The sequence below is a fragment of the Eurosta solidaginis genome, chromosome 3 (assembly GCF_040869045.1).
Source record: "Eurosta solidaginis isolate ZX-2024a chromosome 3, ASM4086904v1, whole genome shotgun sequence".
Lineage (NCBI taxonomy): Eukaryota > Metazoa > Arthropoda > Insecta > Diptera > Tephritidae > Eurosta > Eurosta solidaginis.
In genome coordinates this window covers 80396399-80417644 of record NC_090321.1, presented here as the reverse complement: position 1 = coordinate 80417644, position 21246 = coordinate 80396399, and the positions used below count along the sequence as shown (strand labels likewise).

General features: G+C 42.0%; 1 protein-coding gene across 9 annotated transcripts in view; it reads right to left on the bottom strand.

Moving 5' to 3' along the window:
* LOC137244066 (serine/arginine repetitive matrix protein 1) overlaps window positions 1-20012 on the bottom strand; it is a 46390-nt gene extending 26378 nt beyond the window's left edge. For 2 of the 9 annotated variants that reach the window (XM_067772563.1, XM_067772570.1), the window contains exons 1-3: window positions 19871-20012; window positions 18484-18786; window positions 17612-18303 (exon numbers count right to left, since the gene is read on the bottom strand). In XM_067772563.1, the coding sequence (XP_067628664.1) occupies window positions 17612-18303; window positions 18484-18565 (774 nt within the window). In that variant the 5' untranslated portion in view covers window positions 18566-18786; window positions 19871-20012. The other 7 variants (XM_067772568.1, XM_067772565.1, XM_067772564.1 and 4 more) reach the window with 7 other exon arrangements.
* Between the last annotated feature and the right edge of the window lie 1234 nt (window positions 20013-21246).

The window sequence follows — 21246 nt, the reverse complement described above, 5'->3', positions numbered from 1 at the left end:
TGAGTAAATTTTGAGGTATCTAGATGAAATTTGGTATGTAGATTCCTGGGCACTCATCTCTGATCGCTATTTAAAATGAACGATATCGGACTATAACCACGCCCACTTTTTCGATATCGAAAATTTCGAAAAATCGAAAAAGTGCGATAATTCATTACCAAAGACGGATAAAGCGATGAAACTTGGTAGGTGAGTTAAACTTATGACGCAGAATAGAAAACTAGTAAAATTTTGGACAATGGGCGTGGCAACGTCCACTTTTAAAAGAAGGTAATATAGAAGTTTTGCAAGCTGTAATTTAGCAGTCGTTGAAGATATCATGATGCAATTTGGCAGGAACGTTACTCCTATTACTATATGTATGCTTAAGAAAAATTAGAAAAATCGGAGAACGATCACGCCCACTTTTAAAAAGAAAATTTGTTTAAAGTCAAATTTAAAAAAAACGAGTAAGGCTAAGTTCGGGTGTAACCGAACATTACATACTCAGTTGAGAGCTGTGGAGACAAAGTAAGGGAAAATCACCATGTTGTAAAAAGAACCTAGGGTAACCCTGGAATGTGTTTGTATGACATGTGTATCAAATGGAATGTATTAAAGAGTATTTTAAGACGAAGTGGGCCATAGTTCTATAGATGGACGCCATTTAGGGATATCGCCATAAAGGTGGACCAGGTCTGACTCTAGAATTTGTTTGTACGATATGGGTATCAAATGAAATGTGTTAATGATAATTTTAAAAGGGAGTGGGCCTAAGTTCTATAGGTGGACGCCTTTGCGAGATATCGCCATAAAGGTGGACCAGGGGTGAGTAGAATTTATTTTGTACGATATGGGTATCAAATGAAAGGTATTAATGAGTATTTTAAAAGGGCGTGGGCCTAAGTTCTATAGATGGGCGCCTATTCGATATATCGCCATAAAGATGAACCAGGGGTGACTCTAGAATTTGTTTGTAGGATATGAGTATCAAATGAAAGGTGTTAATGAGTATTTTAAGAGGGCGTGGGCCTTAGTTCTATATGTGGACGCCTTTTCGAGATATCGCCATAAAGGTGGACCAGGGGTGACTCTAGAATTTGTTTGTACGATATGGGTATCAAATGAATTATGAGTTGAAAAATGAGTATTTTAAAAGGGAGTGGGCATTAGTTCTATATGTGGACGCCTTTTCGAGATATCGCCATAAACGTGGGCCAGGGGTGACTCTAGAATGAGTTTGTACGATATGGGTATCAAATTAAAGGTATTAATGAGGGTTTTAAAAGGGACATCAAAAGGGACAGAACATCATCTGTCGGGTACCGCTAATTTATTTATATATGTAATACCACGAACAGTATTCCTTCCAAGATTCCAAGGGCTTTTGATTTCGCCCTGCAAAACTTTGTCATTTTCTTGTACTTAATATGGTAGGTGTCACACCCATTTTACCAAGTTTTTTTTCTAAAGTTATATTTTGCGTCAATAGACCAATACAATTACCATGTTTCATCCCTTTTTTCGTATTTGGCATATAATTATGGCATTTTTTTAATTTTTCGTAATTTTCGATATCGAAAAAGTTGGCGTGGTCATAGTCGGATTTCGGCCATTTTTTACTCCAATACAAAGTGAGTTCAGATAAGTACGTGAACTGAGTTTAGTAAAGATATATCGATTTTTGCTCAAGTTATCGTGTTAACGGCCGAGCGGAAGGGCAGACGGTCGACTGTGTATAAAAACTGGGCGTGGCTTCAACCGATTTCGCCCTTTTTCACAGAAAACAGTTATCGTCCTAGAATCTAAGCCTCTACCAAATTTCACAAGGATTGGTAAATTTTTGTTCGACTTATGGCATTAAAAGTATCCTAGACAAATTAAATTAAAAAGGGCGGAGCCACGCCCATTTTGAAATTTTCTTTTGTTTTTGTATTTTGTTGCAACATATCATTACTCGAGTTGAATGTTGACATAGTTTACTTATATACTGTAAAGATATTAACTTTTCTTTTAAAATTTGAATTTAAAAAACATTTTTTTTAAAAGTGGGCGTGGTCCTTCTCCGATTTTGCTAATTTTTATTAAGCGTACATATAGTAATAGGAGTAACGTTCCTGCCAAATTTCATCATATCTTCAACGACTGCCAAATTACAGCTTGCAAAACTTCCAAATTACCTTCTTTTAAAAGTGGCCAGTTCCACGCCCATTGTCCAAAATTTTACTAGTTTTCTATTCTGCGTCATAAGTTCAACTCACCTACCAAGTTTCATCGCTTAATCCGTATTTGGTAATGAATTATAGCACTTTTTCGATATCGTTTTGTTTTAAATAGCGATCTGAGATGAGTGCCCAGGAACCTACATACCAAATTTCATCAAGATACCTCAAAATTTACTCAAGTTATAGTGTTAACGGACGGACGGACGGACGGATCAATCGAATGTTTTTTCGATACTGATGATTTTGATATATGGTAGTCTATATCTATCTCGATTCTTTTATACCTGTACAACCAACCGTTATCCAATCAAAGTTAATATATTCTGTGAGCTCTGCTCAACTGAGTATAAAAAGTTAATATCTTTACAGTATATACATAAATTATGTCAACTTTCAACTCCAGTAATGATATGGTGCAACAAAATACAAAAATAAAAGAAAATTTCAAAATAGGCGTGGCCATGCCCTTTTCATTTAATTTGTCTAGGATACTTTTAATGCCATGAGTCGAACAAAAATTTACCAATCATTGTGAAATTTGGTAGGGGCTTAGATTCTAGGATAACTGTTTTCTGTGAAAAAGGGCGAAATCGGTTGAAGCCACGCCCAGTTTTTATACACAGTCAACCGTATATCCTTCCGCTCGGCCGTTTGTATTTGTATTTGTATTTATTAGGCAATTCATCCCAGCACAACAATTTGGCGAAAATTATTTTATAGTGCTAGTCGGTAAAAGGCATAACATAGGAACAATTTAAACTTGAAACTTAAAGCTAATGAATATGGCTAAGAAAAGGTTACAATAAATAATATATTTAATAAATAGTAAATAAATAAATAAACGAATGATAGAGTACATTTGCTTAGAAGAAATCAATATTTTAATTGTCTAGGTTATTATAGAAACTTGTTAATTCTTTATTGAAGAGCAGAGCATTGCTTATAAGCCTAAATTTAGAAGGGAGCGAGTTCCAAAGACGTATGGAAGTAATAAAGAACTGGCGATCAGATATTAGCATACGATGTCTGAAGTGGGTAAGGAGAACAGATCTAGACGACTGGAGAAAATTTAGCCTCCGATACAGATAGTCAGGTTCCTTCATATATATTAATTTATGTAGCGTAGTGAGCGTTTTAAGTTTAATAAGGTTATCGAAAGAAATGTTTAGCAACCTGTAAGCATGATGAGAGACGTGATCAAGTATTTTCAACCCATAGACGTATCTAGCAATGTTGTTATAAACAACATTAAGTTTCCTATTACATACATAGTCACAATTAGAGTAAACCTCACAACCATAAAGGAGCGTAGGTATTAAGTACGCTTTTGCTATTAGTAGACGAATGTGTAACGGAGTAAAATATTGTGTAAGCCAGAGTGTACGAAGCATCCCATACACTTTTCCCACTGTGCGGAAGATGTGATCTTTCGATGTCAAGGTTTTGTTAAAAACTACACCTAGATTTTTTGCCGTGTCAACGTAAAATTAAATTTTCCATTCCACTTTTATCCATTGACCTTCTATGAATGACTAAACATTTCGACTTCTTAGGGTTAAGACATAAGCCGTTCATAGAAGCCCACGTACCAATTTGACACAAATCGTAATTTAAGTTTTTAATACATGAACTGGTACGATCACTAGGACAGCACATATACAATTGTACGTCGTCAGAATAAAAGTGAATATTACAATACTTGAGAACACCAGGCAAATCGTTTATATACAAAACAAACAGGGGACCAAGGATTGAGCCTTGTGGGACTCCTCTTAAAACACTGAGGAAGTCAGACTTTCTGCTACCAACACTTACTGCCTGAGTTCGGTCGGCCAAATACGATCTGATTAGGGCTGTTGCACAGTTGGAGAAATTAAATAGGTTGTCCAGCTTCTTGCAGAGAACGGTGTGGTCGACCGAGTCAAACGCTTTTGAATGGTCGAGAAGAGTCAGGAAAGCAGTAAAATTTTTGTCAACTTGTTCTCGAATATCCTCTATCACCGATAGGTGCACCGTTTTACAGCTACGATTTGACCTGAATTCAGACTGGGAATCTGTGAGAAGGTTATTATTCTGCACATAAGTATTTATCTGGCAGTGCAAAATTCGTTCGACGACCTTGGAAAGGAAAGGCAGAATAGCTATAGGTCTATACTCCTTGTTTTGCTTGGGGATTGGGATTACCTTAGCAACTTTCCAACATTTGGGAAATACACAGGACGTCAGCACAGAGTTAACCAAGTAGCTTAAGTAAGGAAGGATTTTAGGAAGAATTATTTTTAAAAATTTCGGACATATACCATCGAACCCCATAGCATTAGACTTTACTGAAAGAATGGCTTGAACGACATCACAATCATCGACACTAGCAAACTCAAGAGGACCAAAATCAACATTAGCGCGAATACAATAATTGTCAGCACATATATTGTCAGTTGAGATTGGCAGATTTACAAAATTTATATTTACCTCGTTAATGTCTACATCAGGGAGGACAGAAATATCGCATTTGGATTTTCCGATACCAATATGTTTAATCGACTTCCAGGTTTCCTTCGAACTCAAAGCAGCACTAAACTTGTTATTATAAAATTTCTGCTTAGCTCACCTAATGGCTTTGTTTGTAGCTGCTTTGAAGCAGTTGTGAGCCTCCAGGGTTTTGTATCTTTTCCATCGTGAGTAAGCAAGGTTACGCTGGTGAATTTAGTGTTTTAGATTGGCACTGAACCAAGGGGTATTATTGTGTGTAGCAGCTTTGAGTTTCACTGGCACATGGTTGTCGAAAAGCCTAATAATATGGTTCTGTAGGAATGATGGCTGATCATCGACCGATGTCAGCGTACGAATCAAGCTCCATTCGACCGACTCCACCGCTGCATTAAGGGAACTGTAATCTATGCTCCTAAAATCACGATACGTAAAGGAACATTGGATGTGTGACGTTTGAAAGTTGTAACTAAGAAATATCAGATCGTGTTTTGAAAGGCAAGATGCCGACAATTGATCGTAGTGGAGCAATTTCAGGGGATCATTCACAAAAAATAAATCCAGCAAAGAAGAATTTGAGTCAGTAAAGTGTGTAGGTGAAGTTCAATTGGTGGGAAAAAGTCCAAGAGACTCCATACTTAGCTTTAGAGTTGAGTTGCGATGATTATATTATCATAGCTTATAAGTAGAGGCTCGAGAAATTCAATAAAGCCATAGAAGTCAACTCCACGATTAGGTCTGTATGCACTGCCGATAAGAAGCCTTTCATTATTTACAGAGAACACGTCTACGAACACATATTCGACAGAATCACTTGGACTAGCACTGCAGCAAAGTTTACAGGATAAACTACTTTTAACATATATAGCAACACCACCACCATGACCACGTCTATCAGCCCTGAAAAGTTGATATCCATTTAGTAGCACCAAATTATTTTTGTGACATGAAGAAAACCAGGTTTCGGAAATACATATAACATCTATATCAGAACCCTCAGATATGAATCTCAATTCATCCAGCTTTTTATATAGGCTTTGCGCATTGAGATGAATGACTTTGAGCTCTTTAGTACGTTTGCTGAATACGCGCAACAGTGTATGTAAGCAGTCTTTGGAACTAGACAACCTATAGTCTAGGACCATCACTATCTATGGGATATAAAGAATGCTCTGCGATGCGTTACAATAAAGACAACATAAATGATTGTTTACAAGTATGATAGGGAGAGATAAAGACGGAAACGAAGAGACTCAAGAACTTAAGTAATATACCATACATAGAAATTAATTTATTGATTATTATTCGTTGGCGCATCATCAACTCGAAAGGAACTCGCGCTTTCATCGCCGGTATTCTCAAGACGCTCTAGAAAATCCAAGCTATGTATTGCTACAGGGCTGGCGTTGGCTGTTCGTCTGATATGTACCAGACCCTTCTTAGAAAAAACCGCTACTACCTTCCTTTTCTTCTTTAGTCGGATTGCTCCCTGAAGATCGCATAGTTTTGCCTGGACAGCGAAGCATTTACATAAATCGGAGCATTTGAATTTACGCCCACATGAACTAATTGCAGACCCTTGATGTTTGGATTGTTTTGGCGCCTAAAGGTGAAATTTGATTATTACGGCCGGATCTGTCACGCTGTTGTCTAGTTTCCGTAGCCGAAAAATGCTCATTATAGGAATTGGTTGCAATCTAAGAGTGGAACAGAGGTAATGAAAGACACTTGTTAAGTTTTCTCCTTCCTTAAAGGGAATTCCGTGTACACGGGCTTCACTTGCGGCAATATGGCTCTTTTGCTTTGACGCATTGTTTTTGAGTGTTTTTACTTCCTCTTCGAGATAACCAACGCGCTCCAACACGCTCTCCAGCTGAGTAACTCTTGCATTAAGCTCACTGACCTCTTTCTTCAGCACCACAAATTTGTCTTCTAGTTTTTTGCATACGAATTCAATGAGCCTTTTTTCCGAGTCCAAAATTTGCTTAGCAATCAGATCGTTGAACTTAGCAAATCGCTGATCCATGCTTTGCATTAAACTAGGAGAGAAGCCGCTGATCCGTTGCACCTTTTTGGCGCTATCAACCTCGTTATTAAGGTCGTCACCACGACGCTTACCATTGACTTGATCCATGGTGTTCGAAAAAAACGGGCCAAAAATAATGCTCGAAGAAACTGGGTGGCGGCTCTAACGCAGCTTAGATTATTATGACGCAGGTTCAAGTTTAGCATAGACGCAAACCACAAAATAAAGCTAGAAGCACAAACAAACTTCAGTGACTATAAAACTTTTGGCGGGAAGATACACAGTTGATGAAGGTGTGAAAAACAAGTTGACTGACAACAACAAAGCAGAAACACCAATCGCAATATACTGCAAAGTTAGTAAAGTTGAATTGGAGATCACCTGGACAGAGGATCTTATTTTCCACAGATAAATGTCACGTTTGTTAATGTTTAGACACAGGTTGTAAGAATTAAGACTCACAATAAACAATGAATTTGAAAATTTAAAGAGGAGCACAAATTACTTTAGCTTTCACAAACCAGGGTTGCCAACTATAACCGTTAACACGATAACTTGAGCAAAAATCGATATATCTTTACTAAACTCAGTTCACGAAATTATCTGAACTCATTTTGTATTGGTATAAAAAATGGCCGAAATCTGACTATGACCACGCCCACTTTTTCGATATCGAAAATTTCGAAAAATGAAAAAAATGCCATAATTCTATACCGAATACGAAAAAACAGATGAAACATGGTAGGTAATTGGATTGGTTTATTGACGCAAAATATAACTTTAGAAAAAAAATTTGTAAAATGGGTGTGACACTTACCATATTAAGTAGAAGAAAATGAAAAAGTTCTGCAGGGCGAAAACAAAAACCCTTGGAATCTTGGCAGGAATACTGTTCGTAGTATTACATAAATAAATAAATTAGCGGTACCCGACAGATGATGGTCTGGGTCACCCTGGTCCACATTTTGGTCGATATCTCGAAAACGCCTTCACATATGCAACTACCACCACTCCCTTTTCAAACCGTCATTAATACCTTTAATTTGATACCCATATCGTACAAACACATTATAGAGTCACCCCTGGTCCACCTTTATGGCGATATCTCGAAAAGGCGTCCACCTATAGAATTAAGGTCCACTCCCTTTTAAAATACTCCTTAACACCTTTCATTTGATTCCCATATTGTACAAACAAATTCTAGAGTCACCCCTGGTCCACCTTTATGGCGATATCTCGAAAAGGTGTCCACCTATAGGACTAAGGCCCACGCTCTTTTAAAAAACTCATTAACACGTTTCATTTGATACCCATATCGTACAAACAAATTCTAAAGTCAGCCCTGGTCTACCTTTATGGCGATATCTCGAAAAGGCGTCCACCTATAGGACTAAGGTCCACGCCCTTTTAAAAAACTCATTAACACCTTTCATTTGATACCCATATTATACAAACAAATTCTAGCGTCACCCCTGGTCCACCTTTACAGCGATATCTCGAAAAGGCGTTCACCTATAGATCTAAGGCCCAGCGCCCTTTTAAAATACTCATTAACACCTTTCATTTGATACCCATATCGTACAAACAAATTCTGAAGTCAGCCCTGGTCCACCTTTATGATGATATCCTTAAATGGCATCTACCTATAGAACTATGCCCCACTCCCTCTTAAAATACTCTTTCATACCTTCCATTGGATACACATGTAATACAAACACATTCCAGGGTTACCCTAGTTCATTTTCCTACATGGTGATTTTCCCTTATTTTGTCTCCATAGCTTTTAACTGAGTACGTAATGTTCGGTTACACCCGAACTTAGCCTTCCTTACTTGTTTTTAATATGTTATTGTATCTAGTCTGTAAGATTTTTGATCAAACACTGAATTAATAAACTAAACTAAAAACCAACTTCAGCTTAGAAAATAAACTGAGAATAACTCCTACTAAGCGGCTTAGGGGGTCAGAATATACCCGCGGTAGGTATGCCTATCGTAAGAAGCGACTAACAATACCAGATTCAAGGGGTTGTGTAGCGCAACCTTTTCAGGTTGCCAGCTCAACATATAGCTTATCCAAACCCAATTGCCAACCTCACCTATCCGTTGCGAATCCTGTTTCACTAACAAACGAGGCTCTGGCGACCCCAAGCCCCTCGTGGAACATGGGCGTGGGGAGCGAGGGTTGGCCTGAAGGTTTAATGTGGCCATATAATCGTTCCCGAAATGGTCGGGTCATGGAACTTGGGAGTGGGGAGGGAGGGATGGCCTGAAGGTTTAATGTGGTCATATAAATCGTTCCCGAGATGGTCGGACCAACACCTCAATAGTGCTGTGTTACCGGAGCGTACCGGATTTGTAGCCGGCAAAGGACCATCATACCGATAACACTCCCCAAAGCTTTCGGGGAGTAACGTTATCGCTCTAACAGCAACAACCAACAAGTGTTACTTTGTAGGAAGGTGGAGACGTCCACTGAGTTGGGAGAGGCAGGTGGAGGAAGACTTGGCTTCCCTGGTGCTCGCAATTGGCGTCAGTTGTTGGGCAACAGGTATAAGCGCCAATTTATGATGATGTATCATCGCAATCCGCTCATATTTGGTCACTCCTTTTGCACAGGTAATGGAGATATCAAGTTTTTCAAGTGGGAACACTTGACATGAGAAGTCCCATATATGTAAATAGGACTGTGTGCCTATATGCCGTTTCAAAATATTTTAAGCATGAGTCTCACCAAAGTAAATGTTCGCTAAATTTGAAATTGTTATACTCAGCTGGGCAGATAAATTTAGACTTCCATGTATCAAAATTATCAGGGTGAAAAAGAAATTCATTAAACCATGTTCGTCCTACCGTCTGCCCGTAAACACGACGACTTAAGTAAATTTTGAGGTCCTTAATGAAATTTGGTATGTAAGTTCTTTGGCACTCATCTCAGATCGCTATTTAAAATGTACGAAATCGGGTGATAATTTTTAGTATTAGCATTTGTATGTATCCATGAAAAAGATAATTTTGTCTCCAAAGTTCTTAGCTGAGTATGTAATGGTCGATTACACCCGAATTTAGCCTTCCGTACTTGTTTTAAATGCACCAACTATCGTGGAATCTTACTTACTTAATTGGCGCTTAACCGTCTAAACGGTTATGGGCGTCCAACAAGGCGAGCCAGTCGCTCCTTCGGTACTCGCCATCGCCAACGCGTAGAGGTCCAAAAATCTTTCGAAGAACATTCCTCTCGAACACTCCCAAAGCCGCTTCATCTGCTGTTGTCATGGTCCATGCTTCTGCATGATTTGATTTTCGTTTGCCGAGAGAGGACTTTACTTTTAAATTGCCTACCTAGTATAATCATTCTTCGTTGGATTTCAGAGCTGATTTTGTTGGCAGTGTTAATGTTGGTTTCCAAATAAACGAAGCCTTTTACTATTTCGAAAGTATGACTGCCAACAGTAGCGTGGATGCCAAGGCGCATATGCGCTGACTCTTTGCTCGATGACAGCAGGTACTTCGTTTTGTCCTCATTCACCATCAAACCCATCTTTACCGCTTCTTTTTCCAGTTTGGAGTAAGCAGAACTGACAGCGCGGGTGTTTAAGCCGATGATATCAATGTCATCAGCATATACCAGTAATTGCACGCTTTTATAGAATATTTTTCTAGTGCGGTTGTTGTTGTTGTTGTTGTAGCAATGCTCGCCCCACCTAATAGCCGCGACCGATCACAAATTGTCATCAATATCCTCTAACGGGAGTTTTCAACAGGGGTGGACCATAAGGAAAGGGGTGTTAGAGGCGTTGGTTCCACATTACAATTAAAGAGATGGTTGGTGTCATGTGGGGACACATTGCAAGCGGGGCATACATTTTGTATGTCGGGGTTGATTCTGGATAGGTAAGAGTTTAACCTGTTACAGTATCCAGAACGAAGTTGAGCAAGAGTGACAAGCGTTTCCCTGGGGAGTATGCGTTCCTCTTCCGCGAGTTCTGGATATTTTTCTTCAAGTACTGGATTCACCGGGCAATTCCCGACATAAAGGTCCGACGCCTGTCTATGGAGTTCACCAAGGACCTGTTGTGTTTTTTCGCTTCATACGGCTGGGTTCTCAGGTGCCGTATTTCCTCAAAATGCTTACGGAGATGACTCCTTAGGCCCCTAGGCGGTGCTGGTTCGTCAATCAGATGTCTGTTGGGATGCCCAGGTTTCTGGGTATTCAACAGAAACTGTTTGGTCAGCATCTCATTTCTCTCCCTGATGGGGAGTATTCTCGCCTCATTATGCAGATGGCGTTCTGGGGACATAAGAAGACAGCCCGTGGCGATTCTGAGAGCAGTATTTTGGCAGGCCTGTAGTTTCTTCCAGTGGGAAGTTTTTAGGCTTGGCGGCCATATGGGTGACGCGTAGCACGTAATCGGCTGGCTAATTGCTTTGTATGTGGTCATGAGCGTTTCTTTATCTTTTCCCCAGGTACTGCCAGCAAGGGATTTGAGGATTTTATTACGGCTCTGAATTCTCGGAACAATTGCGGTTGCGTGCGCACCAAAATGTAGGTCCTGATCAAACGTCACACCCAAGATTTTGGGGTGTAGGGCAGTCGGTAGCGTAGTGCCATCGACGTGGATGTTCTATATGGTCGACATTTGGAGCGTCCATGTTGTAAATAAGGTCGCGGAAGATTTAGTCGGTGACAATGCCAGGTTTCTCGAGGCGAAAGAACTGGAGAGATCAGGGAGATAGCCGTTTATTTTATTGCATAGCTCATCGATCTCTGGGCCTGGGCCTGTGGCCATTATTGTGCAGTCATCGGCGTAGGAAACGATTGTGACTCCTTCCGGTGGTGAAGGTAACTTAGATATATAGAAATTAAACAAAAGTGGGAAAAGGACACCACCCTGTGGCACCCCTTGTTTAATTCTCCTTGGTTTTGATGTTTCTTTCTGAATTGCACCGATGCCTGCCGACCACCCAGATAATTTGCGGTCCACCTTTTAAGACATGGGGGAATGGTAGACCCTTCCAGGTCTTGCAGTAATGAGCCATGGTTGACCGTATCAAAGGCTTTTGATAGGTCTAGCGCTACGAGTACTGTTCTATGGTGGGGGTATTGATTCAAACCGCAATTTATCTGGGTGCTAATGACATTTAGCGCGGAGGTAGTGCTATGGAGTTTTCTGAAGCCATGCTGATGAGGAGCTAGCTGCAAATGTGCTTGGAAATAAGGGAGCAAAATGGCTTCAAGCGTCTTTGCCACTGGCGATAGGAGAGATATCGGACGATATGACTCACCTACGTTAGCTGGTTTCCCAGGCTTTAGTAGCGGGACCACCTTGGCCATTTTCCATTTCTCGGGTATGGCAAAGGTGGAGAGAGACAGGTTGAAGACATGCGCTAAATATTTGAAACCCTCTTTCCCTAGGTTTTTAAGCATCGGCATGGCTATGCCGTCTGGGCCCACTGCTTTGGATGGTTTAGCGCGACCAATGGCGTCCTCAACCTCTCTAGCGGTGATTGTGATTGGTGACGCGCTGAATTTGTGTTTATTTGCGTGTCTATTGGCTGTCCGTCTATCTTTGTCGACCGTATGATGCATTATATATTGTCGGCAGAAAGCGCTCGCGCATTTTTTCGCATCCGACAGCACCTTATCGCCAAAGGCGATGGAAAATTTGTCTTTGTGCTTAGTCGGATTCGATAGGGACTTTACGGTGGACCAAAGTTTACCTACACCGGTAGAGAGGTTACAACCTCTTAGGTGCTCTTCCCATTTCGCCCGCTTGTGTTCGTCCACAAGCAATCTGATGCGTTAGTTTATATCCCTTATTTGGGGGTCGCCTGGATCAAGCTGTCTTATAAGGTCGCGTTCCCTCGCTAAGCTCGCGACCTCCGCCGGTAAGTGGGCCGGATTTCGGGAATTCTCCCGGCGGGAATGAAATGTGCCGAGGCGGATTCAATGACCTTACGGAAGGCACCCTCCCCTTGGCGGGCATCAGTCGGGATAGGGAGGGCAGCAAAGCTGCTGTCTGTTGCAGATTTATATTCTTCCCAACCCGGTTAAGTTCTGCAGCTAGTATAATTTTCTCCAGCATCTAATTAAAGAAATCGCACGATAGTGGGTCACCCTGCCTGAAACCTCGTTTAGTTTCGAACGGCTCGGAGAGGTCCTTCCCAATTCTGACTGAGCTGATGGTGTTGCTCAACGTCATTTTGCACAGCCGTATCAGTTTTGCGGGGAAACCAAATTCATACATATCGGCATATGCAGTGGCCCGTCAGATGCAGTGCTCCTGCAAAATGATCTAAATAATCTTGTTGCTTGGTGTAATGCCAATAGTCTCTACTTAAATGTCAAAAAATGCTTTCAAATGTCTTTTTCACGCCCTATGGTATTTCAGGTGTTCCACTGGCTTCTGTCAAAGAAGTTATTGATCTAGGTGTTGTCTTCGACACCTCTTTCTCCTTCGTTAGTCATATCTGTTATGTCCTTCCGAAGGCTTACAGAAACCTTGCCTTCCTTCGCAGATATGCAAAAGACTTTAAAGATCCCTATACCAGGAAGGCACTTTTTATCTCTTTAGTTCGCTCAAAATTATAATACGCCTCAGTTGTCTGGAATCCTATCTATAGTGGCCACTCTGCCAGAATAGAGAGGGTTCAAAGAAAATTCATTAGATTTTGCTTAATTTCTATTAACTTTGAAGATCCAACCCCATCCTATCACTCGCGATGCATACTTATCAATCTCCAGTCTCTTGAAATCCGGAGAGCTGCGCATCTACTAATGTTTGTTTATGATCTCATCACTGGCTCTTTGGATTGTTCAGCTCTTCTAGCTAAAGTTAATTTTAATGTACCTAATAGGTGTCTTCGTACCTTCTTGCCCATTTACTTGCGTGTCGGTAGGCCCAACTATTGCATGTTTGACCCGATTTTCCGCGCATTTACTGAATTTAATAGACTCTCAGGGAGTTTCCTTCTTGATTTATCTTTGTCGAGAAGTACGTTCAAGTCTTCTCTGAATTTGTGGCTGTAATTTATTTTAATTATTTATTCAACTCATTGTTATCTTTTTTCTTTTTTATTATTTACACGGTAATTACATATATAAGTTTGACTATATAGTTTTTATATCTTTCTATTCATTTGTATCTAGTCTGTAAGATTCTTTTCGATCATAGACTTAATAAACATATACATACATACATATACAGGCAGCTCCTTTTCGTGCTATCGAAGGCGGCTTTAAAGTCGGCAAAGAGGTGATGTGTGTCGATTCTCTTTTCACAGGTTTTTTCCAAGATTTGGCGCATTGTGAAAATCTGGTCGATGGTAGATTTACCAGGTCTGAAGCCTCACTGATAAGGTCCAATCAGCCGGTTCACGGTGGGCTTCAATCTTTCGCACAATACACTTGAAAGGACCTTATATGCGATATTAAGAAGGCTGATTCCACGATAGTTGGTGCATTTTGCAGTATCCCCCTTCTTGTGGACTGGTCAAAGAACACTTAGATTCCAACCGTCGGGTATGCACTCGTCCGCCCATATTTTGCTAGGAAGCTGCTGCATGCGCCTTACCAACTCATCATCATCTATTGCGGGATCGGGCTCTTCATCTCTGCGCGGCGAATTGCTGCCTCCATTTAGGAGAGCAGAGAAGTGTTCGCACCATAATCTAAGCACTCTGTGGACATCAGTTACAAGGTCGCCGTTTTCGTTTCTACAGGAGTTTGCCCCGGTCTTAAAACCTTCCGTCTGTCGCCCTATTTTTTAGTAAAATTTTCGGGCGTTATTCCTGATGGCTAGCAGCTCAAGCTCCTCGCACTCGCGCCTTTCTGCTTCTGCTTTTTTCTTCCTGAAAAGGCCCCTCGCTTCCCTTTTCAAATCACGATAGCGTTCACACACTCCTTGTCGCGCTCGCTTTTAACGTAGCCCTGTAGGCAGGGTCTTTTCTTTTGGATGCAACGCGGCATTCTTCTTCGTACCAGTTGTTTTTTCGTGGCCGCCGGCAACCAATTTTTTCCTCGGCGGCAGTACGAAGTGCTTTGGAGATATGCTCCCACTGCTCCTGTATTCCTTCAGGATGAGTTGTACTCTCAGAGAGCAGGTATGAGAGTCGAGTTGCGTAATCATTGGCAGTCTGCTGTGATTGAAGCTTTTCGACGTCTAGCTTTCCTTGTGTTGTTTGTTCCTTAGTTTTAGCCGCGCTGAGGCGGGTGCGTATTTTGGCTGCAACGAGATAATGGTTCGAGTCGATGTTAGGTCATCGGATCGTGCGCACATCTAAAACACTGGAGGCATGCCGCCCGTCTATCACAACGTGATCGGTCTGATTGCGAGTATTTCAATCAGGAGACAGCCATGTAGCTTGATGTATCTTTTTATGCATGAACCTCGTGGTGGATATGACCATGTTTCGAATACCGGCAAGGTCAATCAGCCTCAGTCCGTTAGGAGAAGTTTCATTGTGTAGGCTGAACTTTCCGACTGTAGGGCCAAAAACACCTTCTTTGCCCACCCTGGCGTTAAAGTCACCAAGGACGACTTTTATATCGTGACGGGGGCAGCGCTCGTAAGTGCGTTCTAATTGTTCTTAAAAAGTATCTTTCACCTCATCGTCTTTCTCCTCTGTCGGCGCATGGGCGCAGATGAATGATATATTAAAAAATGTTGCTTTTATTCTGATAGCGGCGAGACGTCGTCCACAGGTGTGAACGCCAGAACTTGGCGACGAAGTCTCTCTCCCACCGTGAATCCGATGCCGAAACTGCGCTTATTTGTATGGCCACTCCAATAGATGTCCCAATTTTTGATCTTCTTTCTCCCTTGCTTCGTCGAACGCGTTTCTTGGATGGCGGTGATGTCAGATTTTGCTTTGACGAGGACATCAACCAGCCGGGCATCTGCACCTATCCCATTCAGGGAGCGGACGTTCCAGGTGCATGCCCTCAATTCATTGTCCTTCAAACGTTTGCCATGGTCGTCATCAATAGAGAGTGTATTTATCCGAGGCTTGTTGTTATATTTCATTGGAGTATGGTTTTACGTGGCGGGTCCCAAGCCCAGCGCACAACCCGATCAGCGGGGGTGAAAATATTAGATGCACGTTTATATAGCGAGCCACTTGCTCCAAAACAGACGCCCGCTTGCAGCCGCACATAGAGGTGTGCAGACGCTGCCGATGAGATCTCCCCCCGGCTAGCCCTTAAACCGATTATGTCAGACTGGCCTAGCCAGGTTGTCGCCTTCTCACAGTAGCTCACCGCTAAACGGACGTTTAGCAGCTACCCAGAGGATCCTTGGCCGCAAGCGACCGGTAGTAGTGAGCTCCTTGAACCGCATGCAAAAGAGTCGATCTGGCCATTCCCAGTGAATGGCGGTCAGAAGCTTTCCCCACTTTCGTGGACTTCTACACACGGCTCCACCCTCTATCGTGGAATCAGCTTTCTTAATATCGCATTTAAGGTCCTTTCAAGTGTATTGTGCAAAAGATTGAAGCCCACCGTGAACCGGCTGATTGGACCTTATCAGTGCGGCTTCAGACCTGGTAAATCTACCATCGACAAAATTTTCACAATGCGCAAAATCTTGGAAAAAACCCGTGAAAAGAAAATCGACACCCATCACCTCTTCGTCGACTTTAAAGCCGCCTTCGTCAGCACGAAAAGGAGCTGCCTATATGCCGCTATGTCTGAATTTGGTTTCCCCGCAAAACTTATACGGCTGTGAAAAATGACGTTAAGCAACACCATAAGCTCACTCAGAATTGGGAAGGACCTCTCCGAGCCGTTCGAAACTAAACGAGGTTTCAGACAGGGTGACCCCCTATCGTGTGATTTCTTTAATTTGATGCTGGAGAAATTATACAAGCTTGCAGAACTTCACCGCATACGCGCCTTGGCAACCACGCAACTGTTTGCAGCCATAATTTTGAAATAGTAAAAGACTTCGTTTATTTGGGAACCACCATCAACACTAGCAACAACATCAGCACTGAAATCCAGCGAAGAATCAATCTTGCCAATAAATGCTACTTTGGACAAGGTAGGCAATTGAAAAGTAAAGTCCTCTCTCGGCGAACGAAAATCATACCCTACAAGTCACTTATCGTACCCGTCCTGCTATATGGGGAAGAAGCATGGACCATGACAACAGTAGTAGGGATTCAAGGGGTTGTGTAGCGCAACATATAGCTTCTCCAACCCAATTGTCAACCTCACCTTCGAGCGGCGAATCCCGTTTCACTAACAGACGAGGCTCTGGCGACCCCAAGCTCCTCATGGAACTTGGGGGTGGGGAGGGAGGGATGGCCTGAAGGTTCAATGTGGCCATATAAATCGTTCCCGAGATGGTCGGGCCAGCACCTTAATGGTGCTGTGTTATCGGAGCGTATCGTATCTGTATCCGACAAAGGACCATCACATCGATAACACTCCCCAAAGCCTTCGGGGAGTAACCTAATCGCTACAACAACAACAACAACAACAACAGTAGATGAAGCATCTTAGGGAGTGTTCGAGAGAAACGTTCTCGAAAGATTTATGGACCTCTACCCGTTGGCGATGGCGAGTACCGAAGGTTTAATGATGAGCTGTACGAGCTGTACGCAGACATCAACATAGTCCAGCGAATTAAAACGTAGCGGCTGCGCTGGCTAGGCCATGTTATGCGAGTGGAAGATGATGCTCCGACTAAGAAAGTGCTTTTATCGGAACCCGCCTATGGAAGCAGAGGTAGAACATCAATTACCTTTTCTGTGGAGGCATTTTTTCAATATGTTAGGGGCATTTGCTAATTAAGAGTGAGTTGCTTTATTATTTTTATACTAACGTAAATATATGTATACTATATACTTAGCTCTCTAGATTGTAACAAGAAATTTTATAAATAAGAACTTACCCTCGGTGGAGGCGACGGTGGGCGTTTCGAGCGGGGCAATATTTGACCCCCTCTTTTATTTGCTACAACCGGTGGCGGTGGCGTACGCCTACGACTCATTCCCGGAGGTGACCGACGTCTACCTAAAGGCGAACGCGACAGCTTTCTACGCATTGGTGGATTAAGTGGCGAACGAGGACGGTTATTTAAACCACCTCCACCACCTAATGGCATACGACCACGACCCATATCAGATGGTGAACGAGGCGGTATACCACCACGTGGTGGCGGCGACCGAGGACGCCCACGAATGCCATCGATAGGCGGTGGCGACATACGACGAGCTCCCATATCCATAGACGGACGCCTACGCATATGAGGAGACATTGGAGGCGATTTTCTTATACGTGAGCGACTACGTGACCGCGGCGAACGTGAACGACCATAGCGACCCGAATGTGGTGGTGGACCGCCAACAGGTCCACCTACTGGACCGCCGGAAGTATTGTAACGAAACCCACCATTGTGATCACTTTCTCCAGAGCTGCTTTCACCTTGAATATACATTTTTTTGTAACCAGTATGGCGCCATCGGTTAGGATCCTTTTCCTCCACTTCCAGCAATTTCTTATCCCAATAATCGTTGGTATTAGCACGTGCTTTTTTCATAACGTTGTCAATTTCTCGACGTTTTCCTGCGGGAAGTGATGGATCTATAATAAATTTTTATTAAAGGAAATGAAAATTTTAAGCATATGTGCAGTAATGGGGGTGGTTTAAATTTTATTTTCTCTTTAGGCATAATGTATTTTGGAGATATCAATTTGTAGACAACTTTCCTAAAGAAGAGATGATACCGTGTGATGACAAATAAAATAAAGCAATAAATATACCTGTAATACGTGCAACTGTAGGCTGTCTATCCATGTGAAGTTGTTTAGAGTTTAATTCGCCACGTCTGCGCGAATTTGACATGCTGTCAGTTGTTTAATTCAAGAGGTAAAACGAAAGCGAGATATTTGCTTTTAAGGATTTATAATAGATACCGAGGCGATTTGGAAAATTATTGTCGAGTTGTCAACGTACATACATTCATATATATTGTATGTATTAAGCCCGGAAGTCGGTATATATCCAACTAAATAAAGCTGCAAAGCTTTATACAAAAACGCGTATTAAGCACTTACACAAAATAGCTGCAAGGAAAATTTTAAATAAAATATAAGTGAATAGCACTCAATAAAGCAATGCAAAAATTTAAATACAGTTTTCTTTAAGCATTTTAGAGGCCGGTAGCTATGGTACATAGACATACATTACATTAATTTGGGGAAGTGTGATTACAATACGAATAGAAAGTGTAGGTGAAGTTTTTAGTATTTGGCTTCGTTTGTCTGTTGAGTATTGGTTATGCGACGCAGAAATGACGTAGAGGCAGTTGCTGTAAAAAAAATTGGTATCGTGCTCTAAATCCTCTACCGGCTAGTGAGTGAACGTTATCAATTCCCGACAAGCACAATGACACGATTTATACATAACGTATGACATGAAATACCGAAACGACGATACCCGACAATGCACTACTTAATGCTGTTAGAAGAGTCCACGACAATTAGCACAAAGATATCAAACTCGCCGTATTCATATGCCCCGTAACCGTTCCGACCGCCGCGAGACAATCCATATATGGAATACCATTACGTTGCCAATTGCAAAGACTTCAACTCGATATGTATTCACTACGAACACCGACACGTCAGCCTTTCGAATGTACACATAGACAAAATACGTTCAGAAGATATCCGGCGGACGCACACGCCAATTGTACTCAAATGTCTTTTGGTCAGCTTAGAATGTGTTTTCGAACGCTGATATGATTTCAGTCAAACTGGGATTTGATAAAGTAACCGGATCCGCTTACCGCACAGCAACTGCTGCAACACTATGAAGGTTCTGCTTGCGCTGGCAGATTTTATGAGCAGAATTTTGTTAATTGTGCAGATTTTTTATCAGTTCCCTTTCATATAAATGCTTTTAGGAACGCACTCAATTTAATCAATATCTTTTTACAATATTCCATAAGTATTGTTATTACAGATATATTTTCGTGCAATAACCAATATCAATTGCAACTTTAATAAAGCAACCACGACAGCGGCCGAACCGTATTCATGCGACGAATGCAACCGATACATATTTTTCACCTGACGAGCAAATGCACAATTTTTCATCAGTCCAACTCTTTTAAATAACATTTTTTCGCTCAATTTGTTTACGTACATTTTAAGCACACAACTTTATGTAGTTTCTCAATAATATTGCCTTAATATTTGATCAAACAACTTTCCAAAATCTATTAACAAACCGCAAATAAAACACCTTAACAGAGCTAGACGTCCATTTTAGAAATAGAAATTTTCACCAAGCGTAGATATCGTCGTTAGTAATCGATATTTTGGGAACCGGTGTTCCAGTGCTGCCTTGTTGTAGTAAAGGGCTGTTCACACGATACGTAGAGGCGGGTTGGGGAATATTTAGAATAATGTGCCTCGATTTTCAAACTTTTCTTTTTTTTGAGGGGTGACGGACAATAGTACCGACTAGTTTTCCGCGAATAACTTTTAAACGAGATAAAAAATTTAGTTTCTGCTTTCGGATTCTGAATCTTGACGCATATACACGTCTTCTGATATCGCTATCGACATGTGTGACCCGAATTTTAAGTGCAGGACTTAAGTTGAAATTTTACTAAATTTGGAAATTAAAAAGCTCATATTTCATAAACTAAGAGTTTCCTAGAGTTGCGGATGATAATTTTGTGATTTTTAGGACCCCCTCTACCCCTACAAATTGGCAAAAGTTTGAAAATCGTGGCACCTTATATAAAATCCAACCCTTTTTCCCGACCAAGGACTGTCATTTCAGTGTGACCCCATCTAATTTGTTTCGTCCCTCCCACAAATTGTCGTCCTTCCAGCAGCTCCTTGCAGCAGGACTGCTCCATATTCTCTTACTCCGGGAAGGCATCGAATCCAATCCGGGTCCGTCTCCTGACCCCGGTCCTGAGAAATGGGTTTGCTGCATCTGTCGGAAAAGAATCTTTTTAGGACGGTCATACTCTGTTCAGTGTGTCTCGTGCAAGGGATGGTTGCATCGGACAGGTTGTTCTGGGCTTGATCCCAAAACCCGACGTCCACGTAACTTTTATAAATCTTTTGTGGCTCCTTGCTGTTCACGCCCAAGGGCGTCCCGTAGTCTACGTATAAGCGCCCCCCACTACCTTCCAGCAGCCCCGCTGCTCAGCAAGCCACAACAAGTACCCGCTGCTGCTCGCGCCCCACGGCGCCAACAACTCAAACAGCTGCTACCACTCATAACTACAATCTTCGTTGTAGAGTCGGAAGCAATGCTGAGCAGCAGCCCCTGCCCCCGTCTTCTCCCCCCCCCCCCCTCTTTTCCGGCAGCAATCGTGTAGGTCAGGGAAACAGACTCTTAGTCCCTACCTCCGTTTGCACCGTTTGCCAGCACAGAATATATATGTTTGCGACATCCGCCCAATGCAGCTCCTGCCTTGGGTGGTGCCACTTCCCTAGATGTTCTGGTCTCCGCGACGGCAACCCCGGACGGGTTTCATCGCGCCATGTTGCCAGGCCGCA